Genomic DNA, 25,309 nt, shown 5'->3' on the forward strand with positions numbered 1-25,309 from the left:
CAAGTTGCCTCCACCGTAAGACACATTGATCACCCTCAGCCTCTTCCTCTCATGGTCTATCTGACTATCTGAGCTCTTGGGAGGGAAGGATTCCGATGGAAATTACATGATGGAACATCACCGAGTGGAGTAATTGGAGTGAGAGAAGGAGAGAGAGTAGGAAGGGAGGAATTGCGGGGGGAGAGAGTGGCGGATCGCACCATTTACCTAATAAATATGGGGTAAGAGACGGTGCTAACCAAAACTTATATCAAGATTATCATTGATGATGATACTCTAATCGCCCGCTCGATAAGCAGCCCAACTGATAACCAGAGCCGGTCACTATTTGATTGGCGAGAACCACCGAGCACAAGGCGCCGACACCCAATGAAAAAGAACCGAAGAGCGGAAGCTGCAGCCTGTGCAGTGGGGGATTGGAAGCTTAACTTGAGAGCCGGTGAAAAACAGGGCCGATTCCGATTCAAGTTACCAGTAGGTACGGAGTAGGTACAGTTAAACCTTTGGGTTAGAAGCCGGTTTGACACACTACTTGCTGAATAGGACGGAGACCGCCCCCGATAAGCATAATCTCTGCCAAACTGCACTCCGTCCTCGGTAAAGTCCAGCGCGCCTTCTCCGAGGTCCCGCTCATTTGAACATCTACATCCTCTAACTTAGGCTCTCTTCCTTCCAGACTTAGAATGTTCTTTGGCTTCTCTGCATATCTATTTTCTGTCCCCTAAGAGCCTATCGAGACTACTCAGGTATGATAGATACGAAACACGTCACGCATCAGAATGGTAGTAGTCGTTGTCGTTGGGCTAAATTAGGTTGGGCAGGCTCATTGGACATCCTTCCAGCTGCTGTGCAGTACCTCGATGACCTCATGTGGCCACTGCAGATTTCCCTCCGCTGTCTCTTATCAGACAACAACCGTTCGCTGACAAAAATATACATACAAACAATGCTCATATGCAGTCATAGCAAATCATATATATGTACAAACACACACACCCGCACGCACACTAATTGGGAAGTGCAACCGCCAAGCCTTGTCTCCTATTGACGCCGCGCTCCCCCACCCCCTGGCACACGGTCGGTGGCCGAGTATTCTCAAAGCCCCGATCCACCAGTCGGAGCCAGATGGTCAGTCCGAATAACGTAGTCATCTTCGTCGCCACTGTGAGCGATCCCGTTCTCTACATTGTCCTCTTCATCCTCCCCAACATCATCGTATCCACGCGAGCCTCCTCGATCCGTTCGCAACCCAGAGGTGGGACCGTCAAGGGAAGAGTCAGAGTCACCATTCGGGATGTTGACAGTCTTGCCCTTCGCTTTTCCTCCAGCTCCTGCGGGACTCTTACCCTTGCCCTTGCTACTGGTCGACTGGCCACTCGCATTTCGCACCATAGATGGGACCTGTTTGCCCTTTCCCTTGTTGACTGCAGGGGACTGAGCGTCTCCATTAGCGACAGGCCCGCCCATGCTAAATTCCAACTGCCCGCCCGCATTCAGCGCATCCAGCGCATCCTGAATTGTTTGCGGTGGCCCCGAGGCACCATTTACCGACTCCTGCTTCTGCTTATCCACGGATTCGAAGGTCTGTCGGATCCGCTCGAAATGCTCAAGCTCCTTCGCACTGGATGCTGTCAGTAAGGAGAGAAATCCTCATCGGAGCGTCCGTCGTAGCTTACCTAACGCTGGGAACAAGCTCATCTTGGGCCGCCCGGAAATCGTCTTCCGTGACCACCACCGCCACGTCATCCGGCGTGGCAAGATGGTCAAAGAAGTACGCTGTACTGACAGGCTCACCTGAAAGTTGCTTGATCTTCTCATCCACCGCCGTGGCCTTGCGTGTAATAGCTTTGAGCATCGAGTCCGAACACAAAGCGTACAAGTCGGCGCCCGTGTAAGTTAGTGGAAGCCGATCAGCTACCCGGGCAAGAGAAAGATCCGGGGAAAGGGCGAATTTTCGTGTAAGCGCCTCCAGAATGGTTCTCTGCTTCTCGTGCGTATCGGAGACACCAAGATAGAGCATCTTATCAAAGCGACCTGGGCGTAAAAGCGCCGTATCTAGTAGATCGGGCCGATTGGTTGCGCCGATGACAAAGACACCACCACTGTTCTCTTCTCCGCCGTTCATTCCATCCAACTCGGCGAGAAGTTGACTCACGATGCGATCCATAACACCACCACTGTCACCTTGGTTACCTCTCTTGGGGGCCACCGAGTCCAGCTCGTCAAAGAAGACAACACAGGGGCGAGCATCCCGGGCACGCTGAAAGACGCGTCGTACATTGGCTTCGGATTCACCGATGTACATGTTCAGCAGCTCAGGGCCCTTGACGGAGAAGAAGTTCAGCGAGAATTCGGTTGCAATGGCTTTGGCCAGAAGCGTCTTTCCGGTACCAGGCGGCCCATAGAACAAAATACCACTACGCTTCTTCATGCCCTTGGCGAACAATTCAGGCCGTTCGAGCGGCAGTTGGATGGTCTCAACGAGCGCCTCTTTGACATTGGACAGGCCACCCACGTCCTCCCAGCTAACATTTGGAATCTTGGGGGCGCCGATGGAATCTGCAAAGTTCTTCCTCGCAGCGTCAACGGCGGTATCGAAATCAAGCTTTGTGACGCCTCGTGCCGCGTCGCCGCCAGAAATCAGGATATCGCGAATCCCAATCTTCTGGTTCGATTGCTTGCTCGATGCCTCCGCCAGTCTTTCCAAGCGTGCAGTTCTTGCAGACGACGCACGTTCGACCACGTCAATCAAATCACCAGCGACCAGGGCAGCGGTCTTCAGAGCCACTGACCCCAAATCAACATCAGGTGAAAGTCGAATGCCACGTTCTAAAACAGCATTGCGAAGAATACCTTCACGTTCCTTCTCCTCTGGTGCAGACATCTCGAATTCATGGGTGAACATACTTCGAAGGCCCTCGGGCATCTGTTCGACGTCCGTCGTAGTAGCGATAATCACCCGCGCATCGGCCACAATCTCAGCCATGGCCGACACTATGCGATCTGCAGTCAAGACTTCAATGTGTTTGATCAGTAGCGCAGTACAGTCGGCCCCGCAAAGGAAAGCACGTTCCGCTCTGGCTTTCAAGTATGCTTCGGTCTTGACATCGCCACCATTGGCACCACCTTCCGTAAGGATATCATAGGCATCAATTGGGAAGGTGTGCAGGCCGATGTCAGCACATGCACGTGTTGCAACTGTGGCCTTGCCAATGTGTCGTTGTTGGGATCTCAGGAGAATGACGACTGGCTTCATACCGAGCTGGATCGCACGAGGACTGGTGGCGACAGAAATCAGTTCTCGGAGGCGCTGCTGCAAAGGTGAGATGAATGATTGTGGAACGTCGGTCACCAAACCATGGCTCGTTTGCGCTTCAGTGGCAGCCTTGGGTACAGCTTTGACCCCAAGCCAATACTCCCAGCCATTATCTGTCGAGCCCGGTACCCTGCTGACGTCGCTCCCAGCTTGTACCATTCGGGTAGTGGCGGAGTCGATAACGGCCACTCCTCCCCATCGGTTGCCGCCGGCTTCATCCTGATCGTCCGGAACACTGGGGACAACCTGGCCAACACGGAACCATGCGACTCCGACCTTCTTAGATCCGGCATGATCAGAATAAGACATCTGTCCTAGTCTCGTGGTCAGATCGTCTTCTTGGGCGTTAGCGTCGCCGGTAGCTGCGCCTTGAAAAACGGCTCTGCCGAGGCCTTCATCGATGCTAATACCCACAAGGTCCCCGCCCTTCAAAAGTCTTCGACGAGATTCAAAGTATTGTTTGAGGCCAGCGAACAGGGCAGGTTGAAGAACACGGTCCATCGATAGAGGAGTCGAGACCTTCAGCAGCGTGACCTCCTTGGCCAGAGGCGGATTCCGAGCAACGCTGGACTTGACCTGGTGGAGTAGATTGGGCTTCGCGCCATTCGATGTAGCGAAAGTCATCGGGGAGATGCGTAGATATTTGGGGTTGTCAAGATTGTTCAGAAGCAGTGGTGAAACGAAGACGGAGGTCATGCGCACAGTGGGAAGTTGAGAGACACTTGAGCGCCTGTTTCCCGTTTGGTTGATCGAGTATCGAGGTTTCGTAGACTGTAGGCCCGGCAATCCATAGATCTTGACCGCCCGCCAGTCGCCAGTGTCCTCTTCGCGGTCATTAAAGCTATCAAGCTTGATTGAGACGAAAGGGTTGTGCTGGGGCTCCTCAGATGCCTCAATCCTCACCCAGTCACCCGAGAAACAGCCTATCTTGGCGAGCGTTCCGATGTCTACGAATATGAAAGACTCCGGATCGTCGTCTTCCCGTGGTCGAGGATGCAAAAGGTCGCCAGGCACCTGACGCAGGAGGCCTTCTGTCTTAAACACCTTGCCACCGCTAACTCGACCGGGTCGCATGGTCGCAGAAGTGAAGTTTGATGCGACCGACCCAGGAGTATGAGTGCCGTCCAACCGACGCCCTCCAGCACGGGGCGTAGCAGCAGTCATAGCAGACATCACACCCGACGATGGCTGAGGGAGCTCCGGAGCGGTTAGCGAAATCATATCCTCCAGAGAATCGTCCGATGTGTCACTCATGTTACCGCCCGAGGCATCAGTTTGCGACTCGTCGGCAGTAATACTACCTTCTACCTCGGTACTGCTCTCGATAGGCTTATCCTCAGCCGCAGAATAGAACTGTTCGTTAGAAGTATCATCGGCTTCATCTTCCGCTACTTGTTTGAGAAGGCCAGTGCCTGCTCGTATGCTTCTTTGCGCCCGGTGACCGTGAGGCCGCGCATGAACCAGGACCACTTTAGTCGCGGGCATCAGTAGGCCCTGGGAGACCGGTTCGCAAAGCGCAATACGAGCAGGGGGTGATGGAGCATATGTAATGGGGTGCGGTGGTAAGGGGAGCGGCAGGACGTCACCAGTGTGCAGAACCTTCACGACTCCCAGGGCCTCGCGCACAGCAGCTGTAAGCCTTTCTTCATCCTCTGCTGCTGCCTTCTTCGTGTATTTCTTGACTTCAGCGGCTTTCCCGCCCTTGGCCCACCCACCATTGGCTGAGGTATTGTTGGAACTGAAGCCTCCTCCAAACTTGGTTTGAACATCATCATGATTCCGGAGCAGGTTCCGCTCTACTGTCACATAGACTGTATCCAGAGGCAAGGGCACAGCATCCAAGACCCGTATCTCAATCGCACGCTGTGACTGAAGGGGATGGCGGGTAGGATCCAATTTGCCTAGTTTCTCCAAGAATGGTTGTAAGGACAGGGCGGAGTCGGGGAAAAGGACGGTGGAGTGCGGAATTGGCGATTGATAAGAGCGATCTTTAGACTGCGGTCGCACGGGAATGATGGTCCAAGAGAGATCCTCGACCGAGGTGCAACCTGGGAAGTGCGGTGAGATCGCAAGATAATAGATCCCCATGTCATCTTGATTGTCCTCTGGAGTACGCGTTACCATTTAAAACACTGCGGATTGCGAAACTAGATCCTATTGAGCGGGGGACGGCTCGGTTTGACTTACTGCTGAAAAGATCGCCGACCAGGTCATCGGACACAACACCAATGTTCCCACGCAGCTGATGATCCAAAGAAAGGCGAGCAGAGATAGGGACCCTATTGCGCATGTGTCGACGCATCACATTTCGTCGTCGTCGCCTGGGTTGCTCTGAGCTGGGGTCGTGGTGGTTGTAATCCATGATGATGGCGCAGGTGGGTTCAATTCGAGCGGGGGAGCGACCGGGAGAGGGGCGGGAGGGCAAAGAATCGAAGGTCGTGAATTGAAGGATGAGAAGAATCCAGTCACCTCAGCATACTTCAAAGGAGCCACAATTGAGACAAACAGTCCCCTGGTAAGACAGCCCCGAGCTTAGATAGTGGTGCAGCAAGATAATGGCTGGCGGGAAGCTGGAGAAAGTCCGGGGAGGAAGACAACGAGGCCGTCCGAAGCTCGGCACCGCCCGCTCGTTCTGCCCTTTCCCGATGCCGAGGTTCACTGCACGAGGAGGTTTCCTCACTTTTGGGGGATGAACCCTTGCCATATGCCTACGGTGTAGAGTCCTGCCTACAAATGAGCTTCCGACTTAGCATACTTCATGAATGTGGACCAAATCCTAAGCAAGGGCTGAGATTCACTGTATGTAAGCCAGATTCGGGCATCTAAAATATAAATATATAGTAATGCTCCCAGAACCGTGTGGTGAGCCGACCATAAATTGTCTGCAGTACTGGTAGGTCGATGCGATGCGACATCGCAGGTCGTGTGGAGAATGGTGCCGCAATGGATTGCGAGGGTGCTCTGCTTTGCCATACTGATTGAACCCTATAGTTATAGACCAACGAGCTTGACGACTGATTCCTCTCTGACATGGTCACCTTATCTTCGAGCTATAGCCATACCTCTCCTCGGGCTCATTTGAACTAGCAACCTTCTAAGCATAGCACACCACCATGATTTGCAGAGCTACAGACCAACCAAGCCAGGGCAGCACTCTGGATCAAATATTTCAAAGGCAACGACCTAAATAGATATATAAGCGGATTACGGAGTTAAGAATAGTTCGTACACGCGAGACTGAAGGGTCTGATAAGATCTTTTGTTGGTTGCAAGACGAGCGCCAATTGAACCAATGCGTTCGCAGTGAAATGTTGTAGCCTTGACAGCTTGCGCGGCGGACTGATCTCATGCAGGCCGTCGTCACTACAATGAGGCTCATACACTAGAATGACTCCAGGGCTGCAGTCTTGTTTTGCGTAGGTGGCTTCCTGTCATTCGGGGCTCGAGGTACTGTACATCTGGTGAGGTGGCATTTGCGGGAATCGCGGTGCTCGAAGGACTTGATTGGTAGAATATTACACAGTAGGTGAGTCGAATTGACTTCAGGCACGAAATTTTCCGTAGTGAAACTATGAACAACGTCCAATTTGGTGGCCTGGATTACAATAGAGTAGATCAAGGCGCTCACTTCTTTCATTGAAACGATTCATTCAGTCCTCAAGTCAACGTGGCCGGGTTGACAGCCCTTAAAATGCCGGACCTGCAATGATGACACCTCCGACCAGGTGATAAGGCTGACGTGGAGAAACTCGTTACTTGTTTGGTTCAATCGGCCTCAATAACTCAAAACGGGTTGGAAATTTTCTACTACTATGTAAGTTCCAAACTTTACCCGCAACACTCACCTCTTTTATTTTTCACTGGTTGGCTGGAAAAGATCTCGTCCGTACCAGAAATAAAAGATCGAAAATGCAGATAATTTCGTCGCCCTAGGGCGCCGCGCAACGGTCGCTCGATGCGTCCCCAGCAGTCCCAGGGCTCTTCGTCTGACTGGGCGGCCGCGCGCTATCAGAGAGCGCCCGAGGGCTAAATTTAATCGGGAAATTAGGAATAAGCAGGATGCCGCTGACAGTGGTTGAGCATAATTTATCATTCCGTCATATGATGAGCACCTGATCGTCTGAAGGAGTTTCGCTGGCAAATCCGTGTTGTTATTATGAGCTTTGAATAACCACTGAATTGGTTCCTTTTTCATGAGTGCTTAGTAACTTACCGTAGTCATGCAACGGATGGCAGGTAGTGGAAAAGAGCCCCCTTGGCAGAAAGAACTGCTGCCCTGTTCACCTCTTACGCTTGCACTAATGCTGCTGGAGACTTGGCGAGACAAGCAGAAACGGTAAGGAGAAGAGCCAAAGAGGAAAAAGCCAAAGGCAAGATCGCTGGACGGGGTCACTCGAGGGTCGAGGGTCCGCAGACTATTTTCGGAAAGGCCGGCTTCCGCGGGAACCCGCTCATGAGAGAGCATGAGAGAATATTCTGGGCCCCCTGAATGGCCAACTGGGAAAAGTGCACCCCGGTGGAAATAAACCTAACGTGGACGGGACTAAACCGCCCCGAAACCCCGACCTCAACTGGAATAAGTGAAATACAGGTATTGCATTGGTTATATTTCAGAGTCACATGTCATCGCACATAGAAAAAGAGGACGCCCAGACAGTATGTGCGATTACTTACAGTACCGAGTATCTCCGGCCGAAACGAGTGCCGTGGCTGTGGAGGAGATCCAAGCCCACGCTCACAGCCAATCACTTACTGTTAATGGGGAGACTCCAGGCACCTTTCCTCTTCGAGTATGGTCTGGCTCGTCTATCAGGCAGACATCCAAGAAGACGCGGACTGAGACTCAGCCCGGTGGAAACAGCCTCATTCTTACTCTCCGTCTACTCCTTGTACGTACCCCCGTTCCTCGACTTGAGTCGTCTCTCCGTACTACTTCGTTGACTCTTCCTTTCCACTTCCATCTCCGCTATTATTCCTCCTTCGTCCCCCCTCCAACTGTCAGCCTATCTCTCTCCTAAACTAGACTCGTTAAGTTACCTGAATATCCACATTTACCTGTCACCAACCTCTCTTGTTGTTTTGCTTGTCTTGTTGGTCCCGTTTTGTGAAAGGGGTGGTGCTTGCTTGATCGCATTATCAGCCTGGGGCATTCCATCATCCACCGACCCCCCTCTCCCTCCCCTTTGGGAGACCTCCGTAAACCTGACATTTCTCGACCACCGCTGGTGCGTGACGGTTTTATTTTTTGTTCTTTTATAACCCGGTGGAATGGCTTCAGCAACTAACATCTCTCCAGTAATAACTTATTGATCTCCGCTTTGGCTCCATACGTCACTGCGGTCGCATCGCAGTTCCGACTCGCAATTCTATCCAGGCATAAACAGTGAGTCTGGATAGTGATGGGGCATGAGTGACGTGGTTTAACTCCTAAGAAGTATTCATACCTCACAACAACCCTCATAATTTTCTTCAACCCTTCACTCGTCAACGATCATGTCGACCTCCGACACCATGGCGTCCCGACATCCCCGTCGTGGGCGGGTTATCAACGCACCTCCACCGTCTTTACTCGCCTCTTCAGAGACGCCGTCAGCTCCTCGATCCCGTCTTCGTATGAAGAAGGGAGACACCTTCCACTACACTACCACTTCGCCCTCGGACGGCCTACTCCTCAATCTCCCACTTTTGCCTCGCTCCCCGACTTCTCCCGGAGCCCTCGAAGCTATCGCAGCCGGTCAGGAACGCATGTCTAAGATCTTAGGTCGCATCGAAAACGGTTCTTTCCGTGCTCGTGGCCGGTTCAACGAGGATGATAAATCTTCTGATTCCGAGGATAGCCTGGAGGCCCATTTCCAGCGGTTGAAGTTGAGCAAGGAGGATCTCGACAAACGTTTTGCGAAGAAGAACCGACGGACACATTGCCACGCTTCCGATAGTGGGCTAGGAACCTCGATCAGCAGCTGTCAGTCCACGTCTTCTAAACAAGGTTGGTTGCTATCGTCCATGGTATCTGGCGTTAAGACATATCTGACCAGTCATACAGAGAAAGCTGGCAAATCGGCCTCTAAATCCCAGGCTCTGTCTGCCGTCCTAAGCTCCATGCATCCTGCTGAAAATGAGGCTACACCCAAGCAGAAGCTCAGCCCCGCGTCATGCTTGGAAATTGAGAATCGCATATTGACACCTCTTCTGGGAATGGAGCCATGCAAGCCCTTCCGTCACGTCGTGGAGGGTGCTCGTCAACAGATGGAAAGCGATAAGTTTAGGACTCTGCGTGATCTTGAGAAGGCGCTGCTCTACGTAGCTGCAGTAAGTCTCCTGTACCTTGGTCCCAGGATCGACGCTTATGCTTATGTCTTTTTACAGGATGTCGAGGCCGAACTCAGCTTCTACTATCAATTCTGCAACTCCACCATCTTGTGCCTGCACGAGACCTACACCACTGTCGACCCTCGTGACTTGTGCATGCCGACCGATCGCCCCTACAGCAACTCTTACTTCCTCGATCTGACCGCTCAAGTCCACCGTTTCAAGGCCATGAGGGATGAGGCTCGTAAGAATAAGAAGGAGATGTGAGTGTGCCTTCCAAATTGAACAAAGTAGCATTTGACTAACCCATTATAGGCCGAGGCTTGTTGTGGAGGGTGGTATGGCCGACACAGGGCGTCCACTTGAGCTTGTTGTCGAAAAGGATGGCGAGATGATTTCACTGGAGAGTGGAAAACCCTTCGACGCGCATGCCGTTCCTGTGGTGAAGCGAGCCCTGAGTCTGGGAGCCACTGATGAGGGCGCCAGGCGGTCCATGGCTCGGCGCAAGAAGAACGCCCCTCCCATGAACATCAACACAAAATGTTCCCACTGCGATAAGATATTCCAAAGACCTTGTGATTTAACGTGAGTGTCGATACTATTTGCATGCAGATTGTGATTGCTGACTTGATATCTAGCAAACATGAGAAGACTCATTCACGACCGTTCAAATGCCCGTTCGAAGGATGCAAGTATTACGAGCTTGGCTGGCCCACCGAGAAGGAAAACGAGCGCCATATCAATGATCGCCACTCGGCCACTCCTCGCATGTATGCCTGCACTTTCAATGGTTGCTCGTACAAGTCCAAGCGCGAGAGTAACTGCAAGCAGCACATGGAGAAAGCCCATGGATGGAACTATGTGCGCGCGAAAAACAACGGACGCAACGCCAAGCGCCGTCCCTCACCTGTACAAGCCAGCCCTGGTCAGGAGAGTGTCGCCCAGTCGAGCCCGCAGCAACTGAGTCCCGGCCAAGCTAGCTCCGTCAATCTGGCACCGTCTCAGATGACCCCTCTGCAGATGAGCCCTGACCACATGAGCTCACTTCCAATGATCCCGGACCACCTGGATTCCCTGCAAATGACCCCGGAGCACTACAGCCCGGAGAACTACAGCCCTGAGCACTACACTCCGGAGCAGTATAGCCCATCTAACCAGATGCACTCTGTGCAATTGAGCCCTGCTCCAATCAGCTCCGGGCAACTTAGTCCGGCGCAAGCGAGCCACACTCAAGCTAGCACTCCCGCATCTGGCCCAATCCAGTCACCGACCGGGTTTTTGAACAATTATGCGCAAAGCCAGATGTTCCAGCTTCAAGACCCCTTCACTCAGTTGAAGAACGAGGACTGCCTCTTGTACATGGACAATGACTTTGCCAACGACTTTGCCACGTTCAACAACGGAACGTCCGGCTTCTTTGAAGATGCTTCCTTCGGCTACACAGACCCCATGTACCAGCCGGGACCAGTCGATATGAGTGCAATTGAAGCCTTGTGCGACGATCCTTACATGAACAATGTGTTCATGGACACTTTCGGCACTGGGGCTGGCACCGATGAGAGCATGTTCCCGACCTTCAATCAAGGCGGCATGCCTCAATTTTAGATCTCCGCCCTGGGGGTTCTGGTTTGACGTTTTAAAAAAAGAATGAGCATTTCTGTCTTCTCTCTTACCTACTTACCTATCCACCTCCTTGCCTACGCAAGTCCGGGACATTTCTATCTAGCCTTTCTAGCCTGTTATCTTCGTTCTTTTCTTTCCAGAGTGGTTGTATCATACATCCGAGATTTGTCACGTCTCCGTTTATTCCTTTCTCTCATACTAGTTACGGAAATAGTTGAGATTTGAAATTGCACACTTGGATCCATATCCGTTGATGACTTGGTATGAGCTATGGTGATACTCCGCATACGCAAGACAAGTTAACCTCTAAAGACACTGTAGTACAAGCGCAATTTATTCCAGGTCGAGGCATAGGCGTCTCCAGAGGTCCAGAAGTGTGCTAACAGGAAGAACATAGAGTGACCCTATCTCGAACCCGATGTCTTTCGAATTAAAGCCATATTTAGTAGGCCCCTCAGTTACCGTGGACGATGATCGTTCTCAAAGGAGATTAGCGACAACTCTAGTGGTATTATCGCTAATCAAGGCTCAGAGCCTGGGCCATGAGGCTCCCCCCACTTTCCATCTTCAACCACCGCCAACCATGACGATCCCCGAGGAAATAGCCCCAGCCGCCAAAGCACCGCCCAAATGGAAGGTCTATACAAGGAAACTGAGAACTCTACGGCGCCTCTTCCGATCTTTCAGTATTCCAATCCGCCGCCCGCCTTCAACTACCATATCTAACACCGCGCCTTTCCCATTCCTCCGCCTTCCGCGGGAGCTCCGCGACCAGATCTACCGCGACCTGCTAATCGTCGACAACAACAACAACAACAACAACAACGAGGACGGCGACAACGGAGGAGCCCTATGGATCCGCTACAGCCGCCGCCAACAACGCTGGTGGGACGCGACGCCCTACTGCCCGGCGGGCGGGGGGCCGCGCCGCCCTCGACCGCGCCTGACCCTCGGCCTGCTGCGGGTCTGCCGGCGCGTGCGCCAGGAAACGCTGCCGATGGTGTTCGCGCACAACACAATCTGGCTGGACGCGTCGCCGGCGCGCTGCCTCGCCCTCCTCGCCTCTATGCCCGGCTCGGTCTCCGGGGGCATCCGCCACCTCCAGCTGTGGCTGGACGTGTACCTGGACTGCGGGACGGCGACGGGGACGCTGCGGCACCAGACGCCCGACGCGCGCGCGCAAGCCGCCGCCCGCGTGCACCGCGACCTCCTCACCCCCTGGCTGACCCTGTTCGCCTGGATGCAGCAGCACCTGCCCCGCCTCGGCACGCTGCAGATCCGGCTGAGCGCGGACCGCGCCCGCCACGCCGCGGCCCTGCGCGCGGTGGGCCCTGACTGGCTCCGTTTCTATCAGACCGGGTGGATGGACCAGGTGCGCGCGCTGCGGCAGGTCGGCACGCTGCGCGTGGACGCGCGGCTGCAGTGGTGCGATCAGATCGATGACGGTGAGCGCGCCGCGCTCCAGGAGTTGCGGCGCGAGCTGCGGCGCACGTCCGGGTTTGAGGAGGTGGCGGTGCGGTGGGAGCATTGCTTCTTTTTGTGCAGTGGTGGCGAGCAGTTTCCTGCCACTAGCTTGGGGATTGTGTTGCGGCGGCAGCGGAGAGAGCGGCGGGATGATGATGATGATGATGATGATGATGATGATGATGATGAAGGGGCGCAGGGGGATCTGGTGGCGGGTGCGGCGTTGCCTGACTATCGGCCGGTTTATACCCTGCAGGATATAGTGTTTCCGATGGTTTGTGGATTTGGGGAGCCGCGGCCGCCGCCGTCGCCGGATCATTGGCGTTGAGGTTGAGGTTGTGTGGTGCTTGGGGGGTTGTAGGTTTAGGGGGAATGGGTGCGGTGCGCCCCTCGTAGAGCATCCTCTGCTACGATAGAAGGACCGAAGGACTCTGTCGGGTGTCCTGAAACTTCTCCCAAACATAATGCCCTGCCTATGAATCTTGTGAGATTTGTATCTGCTTGACATCATGTAGGCGTAAGCCTAGTGACAGTGTTTTAGACCGATGATCACTGTATCCACATGAAGAAAACTCGTTAGAAAGGAGTGACACCCCTTCCAGCCTAAGTATACCTAATAGTATACATGTCAAGCCTCGGAGTCCATCTCACATCCAATCCTTGACTGTACTGTGCTTGCGGCCCCGGCTTTCCTCCGGGTGAGGGCGCCGTCTTCGGCAGACAGAAGACCATCAGGAGGGGATGTATACTACTCATGGTGCAGAAGGGAACATGTTGTCCTCTCTTCTGTCTTATTCATACTATGATACCGCTGAGCCGGCATCGCATCGGAACGATTGGCCTGCGCCAGCTCCTACTTCTCGTCGCGGGCAGGCTGTCAGCTAGTAGGTTAGCGGTGGAGCTGGTCCTGGCCATCAGGACGGGATGCGCGGCTAGCCTGGACGCTGGACGCGGGGCGCTGCGGGGCGGCGGGCCCGCGACCTCCGGGGGGGTTACCGCTGCACCACCGCCCTGCGGGCCTTCCCGCAGTCGCCGGGCCCAGTCTACTAGGTATACCTCCTATACTATGTAGTGCCATGCCCCTGACACCATTCACGCCCAAATATTCCTCTGGAATCCTTCATCCAGTCTTGCAGTAATTTGAAAATTTGTACAGTACATTACATTCCATCAATTTCTCCTCTTCTTTCCTTTCTCCACAACCCACCACTATTACTAGCCCGTCATATAGAACAGACCTCATTGTAGACAATCGGAAACTTCTCTCTTCACTTCACTTCTTGCCCTCCAGGCTTTCGGTCAGCTCATCTAGTCCCTGACCGTTCTTCATGATGCGGTCCTGCAAGTAGCGAAGCCTGTGTCAGCACGAACCACCAAAGAAATCGAGCCAGACCCCAATCCCCCCCCCCCCCATCATACCAAACCACATTGAAAACCCAAACAACAAAGGAGGAACCGAACAGAAAAAAAAGAAACATACCAACAACCCAACCGGACACCAGCGGGCCAGCAACCGCACCGCGGCACTATTAGGCCCCTTCCAGACCAACCCGGCAGGCAGCGTCTCCGCGAGCACGACATCCTCGACCAGAGCCTTAGCGAAATCATCGGGGGAGGACGCATTCCGAGGCCCGGCGCGGCCCGTCGCCCAGTCGGCGATAATGCGGCGGATGGGCGCGTACCGTGACGCGGGCGGCAGGCGGACCTCGGGCTCGTTGGCGTGGAAGGCGGTGGCGACGGTGCCGGCCATGACGCAGACGACGCCGACGCCGAAGGGCTGGAGTTCCAGGCGCAGGGTCTCGGACAGCTGGACGAGGGCGGCCTTGGAGGAGGCATACACGCCGATCCAGGGGGTGGGGACGACGGCGCCGACGCTGCTCAGGTTGACGATGCGGCCGCGCGCGGCGACCAGGAGCGGCTGGAACGCCTGGATCAGCTGCAGGGGGCCCCAGACGTTGGCCTCGTAGACCGCCCGCGCGCGTTCCAGGTCCGCCTCCGCCAGCGGCATCGTGTACCCCGTCCCCGCGTTGTTGATGAGCACGTCCAGTCCTCGGTGGTTGCCGCTTGTGCTGGTGTGCTCGGTGACGGAGTGCACGGCCGCGGCGATGGAGGCCGCCTCCGTCACGTCTAGGGCTAGCACGTGCACGTTGGCTTGCTCGCGCAGCTCCGCGGGGATCTTGCTGGGCGTGCGCGCCGTCGCGAAGAGCACGTGGCCCTCTTGGGCGGGCTGTTGGGCTAGGGCGGCGCCGATCCCCTGCGCGGAGCAGCCGGTGATCAGGATGGTTTTGGGCGGGCTTGGGGGCATTGTGACCTCGAGGGTGGGCTTAGGGGGGGGTGGGGGTGAACTTGGACTCGTGGATGGTGGATGGAGTCAATGGGGTTGGTACCTTGCGGCGAGGGGTTTATTTATGCGGGAGACCATGCTATCACACATGGCAGCAGATTCAATAAGAACAGGGGGGAGAGATCCAGAAGGAAAAGGTTAATGAAAGTGGAAACAAAGAAGTCAAGTGTTGCGGTCAACCGGGAAGACCAAAATACGGAGCATGCAATGCCACACAGTAACACAAGGGTGTGAGGGTGTAAAGCATTGCTGGGGGAGACTAAGCACTAAGCACCATCTACCAAGCCCTAAGCGGGCTACGGTTGTACTGTACGTACTAGGCAGAGTACATAGGATTTGATCGATTAGACACCTGGCAGGGGCTCAATCCATTCATAGACAAGCTAAGACGGGGCCAGAGGCCTGAGCTGGGCCTAGTATTAGTTATCTGGTTATCTAGACACTTGCTTTTGCACTACGAATGATGCCTTTTTGTCGCTTAAGATATTCGCTTACCCTGCATCTGGTGAGTGTCAAAAGTAAGAGGACAGGAACCAAGGACATCAAGATCATCTGGGAGGTCGTAATCAACTAATCGTAATCACCACTCAGCCTCGAAAGCTTAGAGAGGTTATAGGTCCGATACGTTCACCACATGATACATTCACTAAGCTTGCACCTGGCTGATGAATTCCTCCTGCGACTCCATTCACCGACAATGCAGCCGTCCGCCACAATGCCCTCATCAGAGATACTTGCCTTAATGCAACATAGTGCTTTCTATTATTCTCTCGCTTGTAGAACCTTTTCAGATTTGATTTTTGTTTACGGCCTGGACTTGTATTCGGACTTTGACTACCTCAACCTTATGTTAGGTGAATTCCTAAATACTAAAACTATCTACCCTATTTATATTGCTTTAAGGGCTGTTGTTCCTTTAGAAAAAAATATAATTCTCTTTTAGTTAATGCCAATTCTAAGCCTATGTTGATATCTTTATTAACTACTTTTGTAAATACAGCTGGCTGAAGACATAACTTAGAATCTCGCTCCTAAGTCTAACCAACTTAATTCTTTTACTACTACATCTCTTTTATCCTTTTAGTTTTCAGTATCATATTAACTGACTTGATTTTTCCCCAGTACATCTTTTCTATCGTTTTCTAAATTACTACTGGGAACTTCCTCAACGAGACTTAGTCTATATAAGAAGCTTGACTATTTACTTCAAAAGAGGACAACCTGTTTTCTGATCTTCATTCTGTTCTCGATCTTCTTCGAATCCTAGTCTTGAGACATGGCCATCCCTGGCGTCTCGCCTCCCAAGCCATTCCGCGATCTGAAAGATCTGAGCCGGAAAGTCATAGCAGTCCAAGCGTGTCTCCAACAACAGGAAGACCTCAGCTAATACCTCTCCCTCAATCAAGTCAACGCTTCACGCTTCCAAAACATTGATCACAACAGAACCCGGCTTGGGAGCAGCCGTGACGCTTACCCCAGTTGCCGACATCGAACCCCTCACATTATCAAAGTCGTCACGCATGAGCAGGAGGTAAGCCACCGCGCGATCGGGCATTTAGTCTCCGCGGGGTCAAGCGCAAATGATGTTGTTGCTCGGGGTTTCACGATCCGCGAAGGAAATTCGGATCGAGAGATACTGTGCACCAGGTCACAGGTCGTGACAGGGCCGGCCTAGTCACAGTCCAGATTCGAGATTTCTCAACACTGATCAAATGCAAGATACCCCCGGCTCGGTGGCTGGCACCGTGCCGCTTATCCTGGAGCTCTCGCGCATTCTAGGAAGGCCCCCAATCGCGCCAGAGCGAGACCTCGTGCTCTTCTACGGGGTAGCATGGGTCAGACAGTTCAATTCATTCCTCGAGAGATGGAGATTTGGGAGGAGAAACAGGTCAAAAGATACGGTTGTTGATGCGATCCAATAGTTTTTTTCCTCTTGTTGATGATGATGATGATGAGGAGGAGGAGGAGGAGGAGGAAGAGGAGGATGGTGCTGATTGCGTTGATCTAGCCCTAGAGCACAGACTGTGATTAAGAGCTCCACTTCTATTTCCACCAGTTGTTTCATCAGAGCATATCGTGTCTTCCCCTGAACTCAAGATCGGCCACCATGCGGCTGGAGCGCAAGATAAGCTAATATCTTGAAAAACAGTATAATGATGATTCTCAGTGCAAACGCAAGGTGTAAATGAAGAGATAAACAATACGATGTAGTATCCTCGAATCATTGGAGTCCCGCTGCGGATAGTCCGAAACCTGAGTATACCAACGAACTATCATCGATCTCCCTGCATCTCAGAATCAAAGTAAGAAGTCCACCGTTCTCATTTGACCGTGATATAACAGCTGATCCAGGACGTCCGAATGAGTGTATCCCGGAATATGGACAACCAGACTTGTGAGGAGTTCTTTAGGTACTCTACTGGGCCCCCCTCCGCTACCGCCGCATCCTCAAGTCATCGACGCGACCCGTGCTTTGCGGCCAGCCTCTCTGCCCCCCGATTGCGCTGTTCGGGCTTGCGGGGACACCGACGCCCCCCTCCACCACCCACTGGATCGTGCCCATCCTGGCCGGGATCCCGTTCGGCTACGGCTGCGTCTGGGCCTCCACTTGGCGGCTTCGGTCCCGGCGTTCATGGCTTTGGTCTGCGTGCGAAGTCGATTCCGTGGTTTCCTATACCTATGGGGCCTGGATCCGCAAGCGACGTCCTTGGCTGGAGATGTGTCATGCATACCACCCAGCTGTATTTGCATTACAACTTAGACCTGAGCGGCACATTATCATGCGGTGGGCTGCAGATGAAAGCTTCAGTTGGCGGCACACAACCCAGTCGTCGCTTGGGGCAAACCCCCAACGCCTCAGATGTAAACAAGTCTATTTGGAACCGGGTGAGATCACCACAGGTGGCATCAACCACAAGGCAAGTAAGTAGAATGTAGGTGAAATTAAATTCGGCGTAAATGGAAATCTCATGCAGAGATATCAGATATCAGCACTTAGAAAGCCAGCAGCAAAAGCAGGAAGGCGAGCATGCAACCATGCGGATCACCACACCAAATGACAAATGAGGCACAACCCACCGTCGTTATTCTCGGCTAGAAGCGCAGTCCTTGTCCAGAGCGCCAAGTTTCTTCCCTCGTATATATCAACCTTTCCATGGAAAAGAGTTCATGCAATAAAGCCAAATGTGAGATACAAACGAAAGAAAAACTTTCCGTAAATTTCCCCGACGCCTCACGCTCCCATTTCTTTGACGATCCACGCCTACGCCACAATACAATGACTTAGACCTTTGAGATGTTTATGGCACGTAGAATATCCTCCAAAGACCAGCCGGGGCCTCCGGGCACAATCTCCGCCCAAACCTCTTCGGGAACCGCATCCTCGGGATCGAGCAGGCTCCAATTCGGACTTGGCTCGGGCTTGATCCATTTGAAGTCCTCGACCTCGCTCCAGCGGTCTTCGTCGTCGGGCCGATCGTGGTTCAATGTCTATGTGTCGTGGGTGGTTAGATTAGTGCTTACAGCAAGATGGGATGATTTGGAAATACTCACATAGATGCGGGGTATGCGACCGAATCGGATGTTGGTGCAGTCTTCAATGATAGGATTGCTGGACGCACTCAGGTAGACGTCCACATTGGAGCAGTTGTGCATACGGAACTGGCGACAATCCACCACGACGATACTATGCTCCACGTCGGTGATGTGAGCGGGGCCATTAATCTGTCCGCAGACCAGTAGGCTCTCCTTCACATTCTTCGCGGTGAGACTAGCGTAGGGCTTGCCGTTGACAGTCGGTATTGACATGTCGACCACGCAGTGGCGCAGCGAGGTGATAGATGCGGGTACGTTGGCTGTAGACCCCGAGGATGGCAGCATGATGTGGAGGTTGTGATGGTTATTCACGGACACGGAGGTAATAGCGGTGGCTGCGAAGCCATGGGGCTGCTCCGGCGGCTTGAGTTTATCATCCGCTCCCTCGTCGACCGGGATAGCTGGAATCGATGTGGGGGCAATCTCCGGCCGTTGCAGAAGGTGCAGCCGGTTGTCGGGCTCATTGAGCGGAGTCGACGGATACATCGGGGTTTGAGCGGCGGAGGAGCCCACGGAGGACGAGCCGGGCGAGGCGAATCCGGGGATACTGCGTACCTGCGCAGCCATTTGTGCCGCATCAGAGAGAGAGATGGCCGAGGCATTCTTCTTAGTCTTGAAACTGAACTTGGGGCGCGGTTCCACGGCAGCCCGGGTCTCGACGAGTTTGTCCTGCAGTGCTTTGATAGCCTGTATACCACCGTTGATCAGCCTTGCACTTTCACCCTCGACATAAAGTAACAGCTTACTTCTGCGTATATCCGCTGATCGTAGGTGGGAATGTAGCTAGCCGCATCTTTGACTTCATTGGACAAGCGCGCAATACCGGCCAGACAGTGATCGGTTGCATCCGTCCGCTCTCCCCCTATCAGGGAAGTATCTGCCAACCGATCCATCTGTTCCTGAAGGGCTGCAGCAAGCACACGTGTCAGACTCTTTCTCCTTGCCAAAAGGCCAGTTCGCAGGACAATCAATTAAGTTGACTAAGCCATACCGGTGATCTCATGCTGAAAATAGCGGAAAAATCGCTCCTTCAATGGTATCTCGGACTTAAGGATCGTCTGGTTCTCGGCCTGTGAGGGCCGTCGAGAAGTGTCGAAATCAGGCATAGACATGATGGATACAGAGATATAATCGATGGCAAGGGAAGATAGAAGAAAGGGAAAAAGGAACAGAGGAAGAACGGAGAAGGGAGACTGAGAGTTGCAGATTGACAGAGGGGGGGATCCCTGTAGGAGGAATTGGAGACAGAAGAAATGTATTGATGACGTCGACCAATCTTCTGTTTCCCAAGCCGGTTTGGGATATGGGGGTTTAAAGGGTCGCTTTTTCAAAGCAACTTCGCTGGGGACGAGGATATTTCGCCCAGGCTAACAACAGAGGATAAGAGTCTAAGATCAGGAGAGAAAACCGTCAGTTCCAGGAGGCCGATGCAATGGCAGGCAACTAAGTCAGTCCACCTCGACCGGGGCGTTTTTTCATGGCCGGGGTCGATCAGCCGGCGCTAGTGGCAATCTGAGGGGAAAGCTCAGGCTACTCAGGGTAGATGGAATAAAGTAGTAACAACCCACCTAGATCCGAATGAGAGCATATGCACCACACGGAAGCTTTGAGTAACTGTCCCGATGTCTTGGTGCAGCTGGAGCATTTAGCTTTCCTTCCAAATTGTCTTGCTCGTTGTCTGATGAGGAGATGAGGAGAAGCCCAGGTGGTGACGTCGCTTACAATCGGGTCCCGGCGATTAACTTCTCCGCTTTCCCCGCACTATCCCCCTTTGGGGCCATGGTGCCTGGGGCAAAGTCAGGCCACCACCACTCATCTACGAGTAGCAAGGTGCCGGCAATTGGATGCTGTGTATTAGTTGTTGTATATTATTTTTCATCACACATAAGTACATACGCTGTCTGCAGCGCTAGAGACCAGACACCCAACGCCGACATCATAGAACGTACAGACTCCCTGGACTTAGACCTCACCCTCTGCCAATCTTCTCTTATGTTGATGACAGCTCAGGTAGGTCTGGTCGAGGAATTGAGGGTAGGCCATCGATCTCTGCCACCAACTCATGGGATAATAGTGAATGCCGTCTGCGCTGTGTTTGGATGTCGGCAACAAGCGGTCTTTCGACTACCAGCCGATCATAGTCGGATCGCAGGTCATAATCACTGACACTTTCAATGCCCCCCTGCATTCGCACGGTCCTCAGCATCAACTTGCCCGTCTTCACCCAAAATGCCAACATTTCGTACTCCTGAGGAAACGCTAGTGCGAGTTGTCCGGGCCGAAATACCGCTGGATTTATCTTGTACGACGCCTTTTTCAACCGCGAGCGATTGAGGCCGCCAGAGGCCTTCGCATCGCATAGATAGATATCGCACATGCCATTCGCGATTATAAAGCGAGTGCCGGATGGTGACTGTGCTGCATGTACGATTCGTGTACTGAACGGATCGTTGGTGATTTTGTTGTCCGTCATGGAAAATGACAAGGGATATTCCTTGCCGAAGAATGCGGTCAATAATACCGCATGATGAGAGGTATCGTAGTACACGCCAGTCAGATCCCCATCATTCGTCGTCCACTAATGGATATCAGTAAGCCATGAAGTGTCAGATGTAGGGTTAAACGGGCAGACACACAGCAGGAAGCTTGAAGGACTTGGAGCTATCAGGGACTATATTCCATTGCTGGAACGTGCAATTCCACACATCGACATAAGCGTAGTGATCACCCAGATGGGTAGCGATCACAAAGTGTTTGCCATCGGCAGAGAATTGGAGCTTCCTTTCGATCACAGCCTCTTGTCGCTGGGCCTCGAAGCCAGACTCTTTAGCACCAGAGAACGAGCCCATCAAGGATCGGTTGCCCAAGTCCGATACGCGGTCCATTCCACTGCCGAGGGAGACTCTCTGAATCGTCCTGGTGCAAATCTCATAAACGCGAACTTGGTCTTTGAGCGTGAAGGCAACATATCTATCGTTACGAGACATGACCATACAACCTATTGGTAGTGATTGGTGATCAGTCTCAATTGTCAAATATGCTTCTGGGATATCACTGTCGTTTTCAAATACAAGGAGCTCGTAATGCTGAGTTCCTGTCAGCACTAGCCCAAGATTCGCGATGCAAGCTACTTACCTGTCCTACTGAAGCGATGACGGCACATCGTTGATCTCCTGCTGCAGCTTGTTGCACGCCCGGAATGTCATACTTGTGACTCTTTGGCTTCTTGCCCTCGCCCTGACCTAGTTCAAATCGCATGACCCAGTTACTTCCGGCACCCCAGAAGAGCAGACAGCTCCCAGTGGCCGAGAAACAAAACCGGGGCTGACGAGGTAATTGCTGTCCTTTCGAAGAATTCCTCCGGAAAAGTGACGTCCCGCTCGAGAAGGGTATCTTAACATTTTTGAGATCACGGGAAAGAGTCTTGATTGCTTGCTTATCGAATGACTGGTCGGTCCGACTGCGCGATAGGACGGGGTTGAAGATTTCTGACGTCGTGACACTAGGAGTCTTGCCATTTGCTTTCGAAACGGCTGTCACAGGAGGTGTTGGTGAGGTCGGACTTTTCACTATCTCCACCGAGTCAAGGCGGGATGAGTGGCTTGTAGAATGGCTGAGCGAGCTCGAACATGAAGTGGTCGCTCGAGAAGCAGAGTCGGGAAGGGACGGCTGCCCCTCGCCATCCGAGTCCGAGAAGAGGTGTAGGGCGTCAGAAACCTGTTCGAGAGGCTCTATCATACGAGCATGTTGGATGCGTGCTTTGCCAGGACATAGAGGGCATGTGACATCCATGGTTAGAAAGTCGGGGCTTCCTTGGAATTGCTAACAAAGAATCAGCTTCTATGTCTAACCCTACCTCAATTGTTGCGAGCATGGCATACCTCATAAGCCTTCCGATCATGGCTTCTCAATTGTTCTTCCAACATGGCTCCCGGCACAGGATGCACCGCAGGACAGTTGACGACGTAAACCGCCGTGCTAGGACGGCCTTTTCTGATCGGTGCAGTGGGGTCAAAGTCGGCAGGCGATGAATTTTGCAACCACTGAGTCAAATGCTGCTGATAATCATGCGAAAATGCTTCGAGTTCACCATTGCAATCCCACATCTGCACCCGCCGGTTGATGAGCCAACGAACAAACTGGCCCAGGGCCCGCTCCCATGATTCCCGAATACCGGCGAGCTGCGACCAAGTATCTCGAATCCTTCGTGTCTGTAGCGGAGGAGTATCATCGGCCGTCTGTGTTAGAATAATGGTGGCGAATACCTGAAGCGGCGCCGTATTGAATTCATCATCGTAGGCCGCCAGTACCGTTCGAGTCAACTTCTTCTTAACTTCTTGTGCTTGCTTGAAGGCCTCGTCTACTTTCAGCGCTGTGGAACTCGTATATCCTTGCTCTTGGGAAATCCGACGGCGATCTATGTGACACTGAACAAGGGCAGAATCTACTGCCCAGAGGACGTCGAGGAGTAAATTGAATGAAACCAGTTGGTCGGCATTGTTTTTCATTAATCCTGTCAGGAGGTCTGTGATGAGGGTCTCCGGCGCTCCCGAAACTGGATACTGTAGACGCCGTGAGCCTTTATTTTGGAGTCGGGATAGCAGTCGAATAGGCGCACTTACCAGTCCTGCGGCGAACGACGGCAGGTAGGGTTTTCCACGATCGATTGTAAGAGTCTGAGTCGCTGACAGCTCAGTCGAGCCGATAGAGTCAACTGCTTTGGGGAGAAGATCACTAATAAGAAACCGCTCAACATTTGAAAGGTCCGAATTCCGCCAAGCAGCTCGCATTGCTTTTTCGAATCGAAACTTCTTATCCGTGTGAATGGGTTCTCCGCGCAGCAGCAGGACTCGAGTACCGGCGAGTAGAGTATGTGCGATGAGATGTCGGTAGCCGACGAGTTCTGGATCGGTAGATCGGTTGCAAGGGAAAAGCTCGAGCTTCACCTTCAGCAGGTACATCAATGTCGAGAAGACGGTCTCTGAAGGCAGTAGGTAAGGAAGGAAGTAGGGGTGGCATTCGTGGACGCTCGCCAGGCCCTGAAGGTAGGTTCGTTGCGCATCGAAGATGGTCTTGATCCAGAAAACAGTTCGGGTTAGTGGTTCTATGGAGGCGGACTGGCCGTCCGGCTGAGATACCGCGATGTCTAGCACATGCTCGCCAATAATTTCGCGAAGGATATTTGCTAGATCACGGCGCCCTAGCTGTTCCCACACGGCTGCCACCAGTGGATGTGACATGGAGGAAACAGGGGTGACAAGCCTCGGACATAAGAGCGAGCAAGTCAAGTTGGATTCGAGGGAAACGGGTTCGCAGACGGCTAGGGTAGAAGACGGAGACGAAGCAGGAGTTGGGAATGAGGTCCAGAGACGGAGATCAAAGCATCGAGGGGCAAGCTAGTTGGGGGGGGCGCCCTGGAGGGCAGAAAAAAATAGCAGAGAAGCAGACGAGTGTGAGTGAAATTGGAAAGTAAGAAGCACAAGAAACCGACAGACTGAGCGACAGAGTGCAGCAGCCGTTGCCCGCTCTCTGCCAGGTGACCGGGACCGATTAGGACGAATCGCAAGCAGTGCTAGAGCCAAAAAGTGCCTTATGTACGGAGTAGGTGGTGCAGCTCCAATTCGCGGTAGTCAAGTTGAAAGATGGTCTAGTCGGGGGTTCCAGCTTAGGGATATGCGAGGCTGCGTGTCTGTCTTACATGTGGTTTGTCCGTTGCCTTTAGGCCCGCTAATGGCACGGGCTGCAAGCGCCCCAGCCTCACAGGCTGGTGTTGTCGTTAGACGGTCGGTCGAACTAATACAGAAGTGGCAGTAGTCCTTTCCGACAGGAGATCGTAATCATTGTAATCATTGTAACGAACTCCGCATGAAGCTAAAAGAGAGGATCAGGGATCAGATGGGCTGGTATGGAGTACCATTTTGAGGACGGAGACGATCATTACTCTCGGGATCCTCGTGGAGGTGATGAGTGGGTGAATGCATGCAGACGAGGACTAGTGGGAAAACCAATTCTCAATCATTTTGCAGGGAGACTTGGTGAAAAGATTGATGCGATGCTCGAGTGGTACTAATTGTTAATTCGATGAGCTAAGGATGATAAATCAGTTTATTAGATTCAAGGAAACCTTGGACACTTACCGATCTCCAACAAGTTACCATACGGAATACGGAGTAGGTGTTTGGCAGATTTGTTTCTCAAATTGATAGGGGGGGTGTGGCTAAGTAAGTAATGGAAGATGAATAATGATGAAGCCAGCAGTAAGATTCGTGGATCCGACAATTGCGATTGGAAGAAGATACCCTCATAAATGGGAGAAGAGCGATCAACGATACGTGAGTACTCTGTAGTTTGTGGATGTGTGGGTGTCAAGAGGGGCTCGTCCCTGTCAGGCCGAGCAGATAAGGACAAGGGAGTCCGTGCCTGACTGGTTTGTTCCCCATTCCGTGCCAAGTTCGCCAACCCACCATCTACGGAGTACACCCTCAGAAGACTTGAAGTGAATCACGCACTCTTCTTTTACTTTTCCATTTATTTTTCCTTCTGACTTGCTGACCCAACCACCAGGATCCCTCGCATTATCGGATTTTCAGGGGTTGTTCTCGGTTAAGGAAGTAGACTTTGGGGTCGAAAGACATGCCTGCTAGGTACGGAGTACAGTA

At 52.9% G+C, this 25,309-nt stretch overlaps 7 protein-coding genes across 7 annotated transcripts; 3 read left to right on the forward strand and 4 right to left on the reverse strand.

Moving 5' to 3' along the window:
• Positions 1-844: 844 nt before the first annotated feature.
• pex6 (AAA family ATPase peroxin 6) lies at positions 845-5,859 on the reverse strand. The gene is made up of 3 exons (XM_025647954.1): positions 5,504-5,859; positions 1,677-5,421; positions 845-1,621 (listed from the first exon to the last, which is right to left on the reverse strand). Exons 1-3 carry the CDS (start codon positions 5,676-5,678, stop codon positions 1,096-1,098), a joined length of 4,446 nt encoding a protein of 1,481 aa, XP_025500788.1. The 5' UTR covers positions 5,679-5,859; the 3' UTR covers positions 845-1,095.
• Positions 5,860-8,809: 2,950 nt separating this feature from the next.
• Positions 8,810-11,230, forward strand: ace1 (putative C2H2 transcription factor (Ace1); the record flags this gene model as incomplete). Its single annotated transcript, XM_025644054.1, has 5 exons — positions 8,810-9,302; positions 9,360-9,625; positions 9,683-9,888; positions 9,941-10,210; positions 10,264-11,230. 5 exons carry the CDS (start codon positions 8,810-8,812, stop codon positions 11,228-11,230), a joined length of 2,202 nt encoding a protein of 733 aa, XP_025500789.1.
• A 332-nt stretch (positions 11,231-11,562) lies between these two features.
• On the forward strand, positions 11,563-13,040 carry BO66DRAFT_458723 (uncharacterized protein; the record flags this gene model as incomplete). Its single annotated transcript, XM_025652225.1, has 1 exon — positions 11,563-13,040. The coding sequence occupies exon 1, from the start codon at positions 11,667-11,669 to the stop codon at positions 13,038-13,040; it is 1,374 nt and encodes a 457-aa protein (XP_025500790.1). The 5' UTR covers positions 11,563-11,666.
• A 768-nt stretch (positions 13,041-13,808) lies between these two features.
• Positions 13,809-15,273, reverse strand: BO66DRAFT_355957 (SDR family oxidoreductase). Its single transcript, XM_025644865.1, has 2 exons — positions 14,193-15,273; positions 13,809-14,051 (listed from the first exon to the last, which is right to left on the reverse strand). The coding sequence occupies exons 1-2, from the start codon at positions 15,015-15,017 to the stop codon at positions 13,986-13,988; spliced, it is 891 nt and encodes a 296-aa protein (XP_025500791.1). The 5' UTR covers positions 15,018-15,273; the 3' UTR covers positions 13,809-13,985.
• Positions 15,274-16,332: 1,059 nt separating this feature from the next.
• Positions 16,333-18,054, forward strand: BO66DRAFT_404321 (uncharacterized protein; the record flags this gene model as incomplete). The annotated part of the gene is made up of 6 exons (XM_025648926.1): positions 16,333-16,395; positions 16,463-16,587; positions 16,979-17,043; positions 17,268-17,359; positions 17,468-17,978; positions 18,032-18,054. The coding sequence occupies 6 exons, from the start codon at positions 16,333-16,335 to the stop codon at positions 18,052-18,054; spliced, it is 879 nt and encodes a 292-aa protein (XP_025500792.1).
• Positions 17,984-19,773, reverse strand: BO66DRAFT_394251 (putative tubulin-specific chaperone c). The gene is made up of 4 exons (XM_025647955.1): positions 19,642-19,773; positions 19,397-19,557; positions 18,609-19,337; positions 17,984-18,545 (listed from the first exon to the last, which is right to left on the reverse strand). Exons 1-4 carry the CDS (start codon positions 19,760-19,762, stop codon positions 18,339-18,341), a joined length of 1,218 nt encoding a protein of 405 aa, XP_025500793.1. The 5' UTR covers positions 19,763-19,773; the 3' UTR covers positions 17,984-18,338.
• Positions 19,774-20,506: 733 nt separating this feature from the next.
• BO66DRAFT_394252 (uncharacterized protein) lies at positions 20,507-24,243 on the reverse strand. The gene is made up of 5 exons (XM_025647956.1): positions 23,273-24,243; positions 22,532-23,212; positions 21,786-22,472; positions 21,287-21,736; positions 20,507-21,228 (listed from the first exon to the last, which is right to left on the reverse strand). Exons 1-5 carry the CDS (start codon positions 23,888-23,890, stop codon positions 20,641-20,643), a joined length of 3,024 nt encoding a protein of 1,007 aa, XP_025500794.1. The 5' UTR covers positions 23,891-24,243; the 3' UTR covers positions 20,507-20,640.
• Positions 24,244-25,309: the final 1,066 nt, after the last annotated feature.

The sequence above is a fragment of the Aspergillus aculeatinus genome (genome assembly GCF_003184765.1).
Source record: "Aspergillus aculeatinus CBS 121060 unplaced genomic scaffold BO66scaffold_46, whole genome shotgun sequence".
NCBI lineage: Eukaryota > Fungi > Ascomycota > Eurotiomycetes > Eurotiales > Aspergillaceae > Aspergillus > Aspergillus aculeatinus.

Coding starts and splice junctions, on each gene's coding strand:
- pex6 (XM_025647954.1), bottom strand. CDS start 5,678: ATGGATTACAACCACCACGACCCCAGCTCAGAGCAACCCAGGCGACGA. Junction 5,422..5,503: donor GGTCGGCGATCTTTTCAGCA/GTAAGTCAAACC, acceptor CGCGTACTCCAG/AGGACAATCAAGATGACATG. Junction 1,622..1,676: donor GAGCTTGTTCCCAGCGTTAG/GTAAGCTACGAC, acceptor GACAGCATCCAG/TGCGAAGGAGCTTGAGCATT.
- BO66DRAFT_355957 (XM_025644865.1), bottom strand. CDS start 15,017: ATGCCCCCAAGCCCGCCCAAAACCATCCTGATCACCGGCTGCTCCGCG. Junction 14,052..14,192: donor GGTGTCCGGTTGGGTTGTTG/GTATGTTTCTTT, acceptor CGCTACTTGCAG/GACCGCATCATGAAGAACGG.
- BO66DRAFT_394251 (XM_025647955.1), bottom strand. CDS start 19,762: ATGTCTATGCCTGATTTCGACACTTCTCGACGGCCCTCACAGGCCGAG. Junction 19,338..19,396: donor ATCAGCGGATATACGCAGAA/GTAAGCTGTTAC, acceptor GGTGGTATACAG/GCTATCAAAGCACTGCAGGA. Junction 18,546..18,608: donor GTCGCATACCCCGCATCTAT/GTGAGTATTTCC, acceptor CACGACACATAG/ACATTGAACCACGATCGGCC.
- BO66DRAFT_394252 (XM_025647956.1), bottom strand. CDS start 23,890: ATGTCACATCCACTGGTGGCAGCCGTGTGGGAACAGCTAGGGCGCCGT. Junction 23,213..23,272: donor CGTCGTTCGCCGCAGGACTG/GTAAGTGCGCCT, acceptor CGGCGTCTACAG/TATCCAGTTTCGGGAGCGCC. Junction 21,737..21,785: donor TCATCGCTTCAGTAGGACAG/GTAAGTAGCTTG, acceptor ACAGGAACTCAG/CATTACGAGCTCCTTGTATT.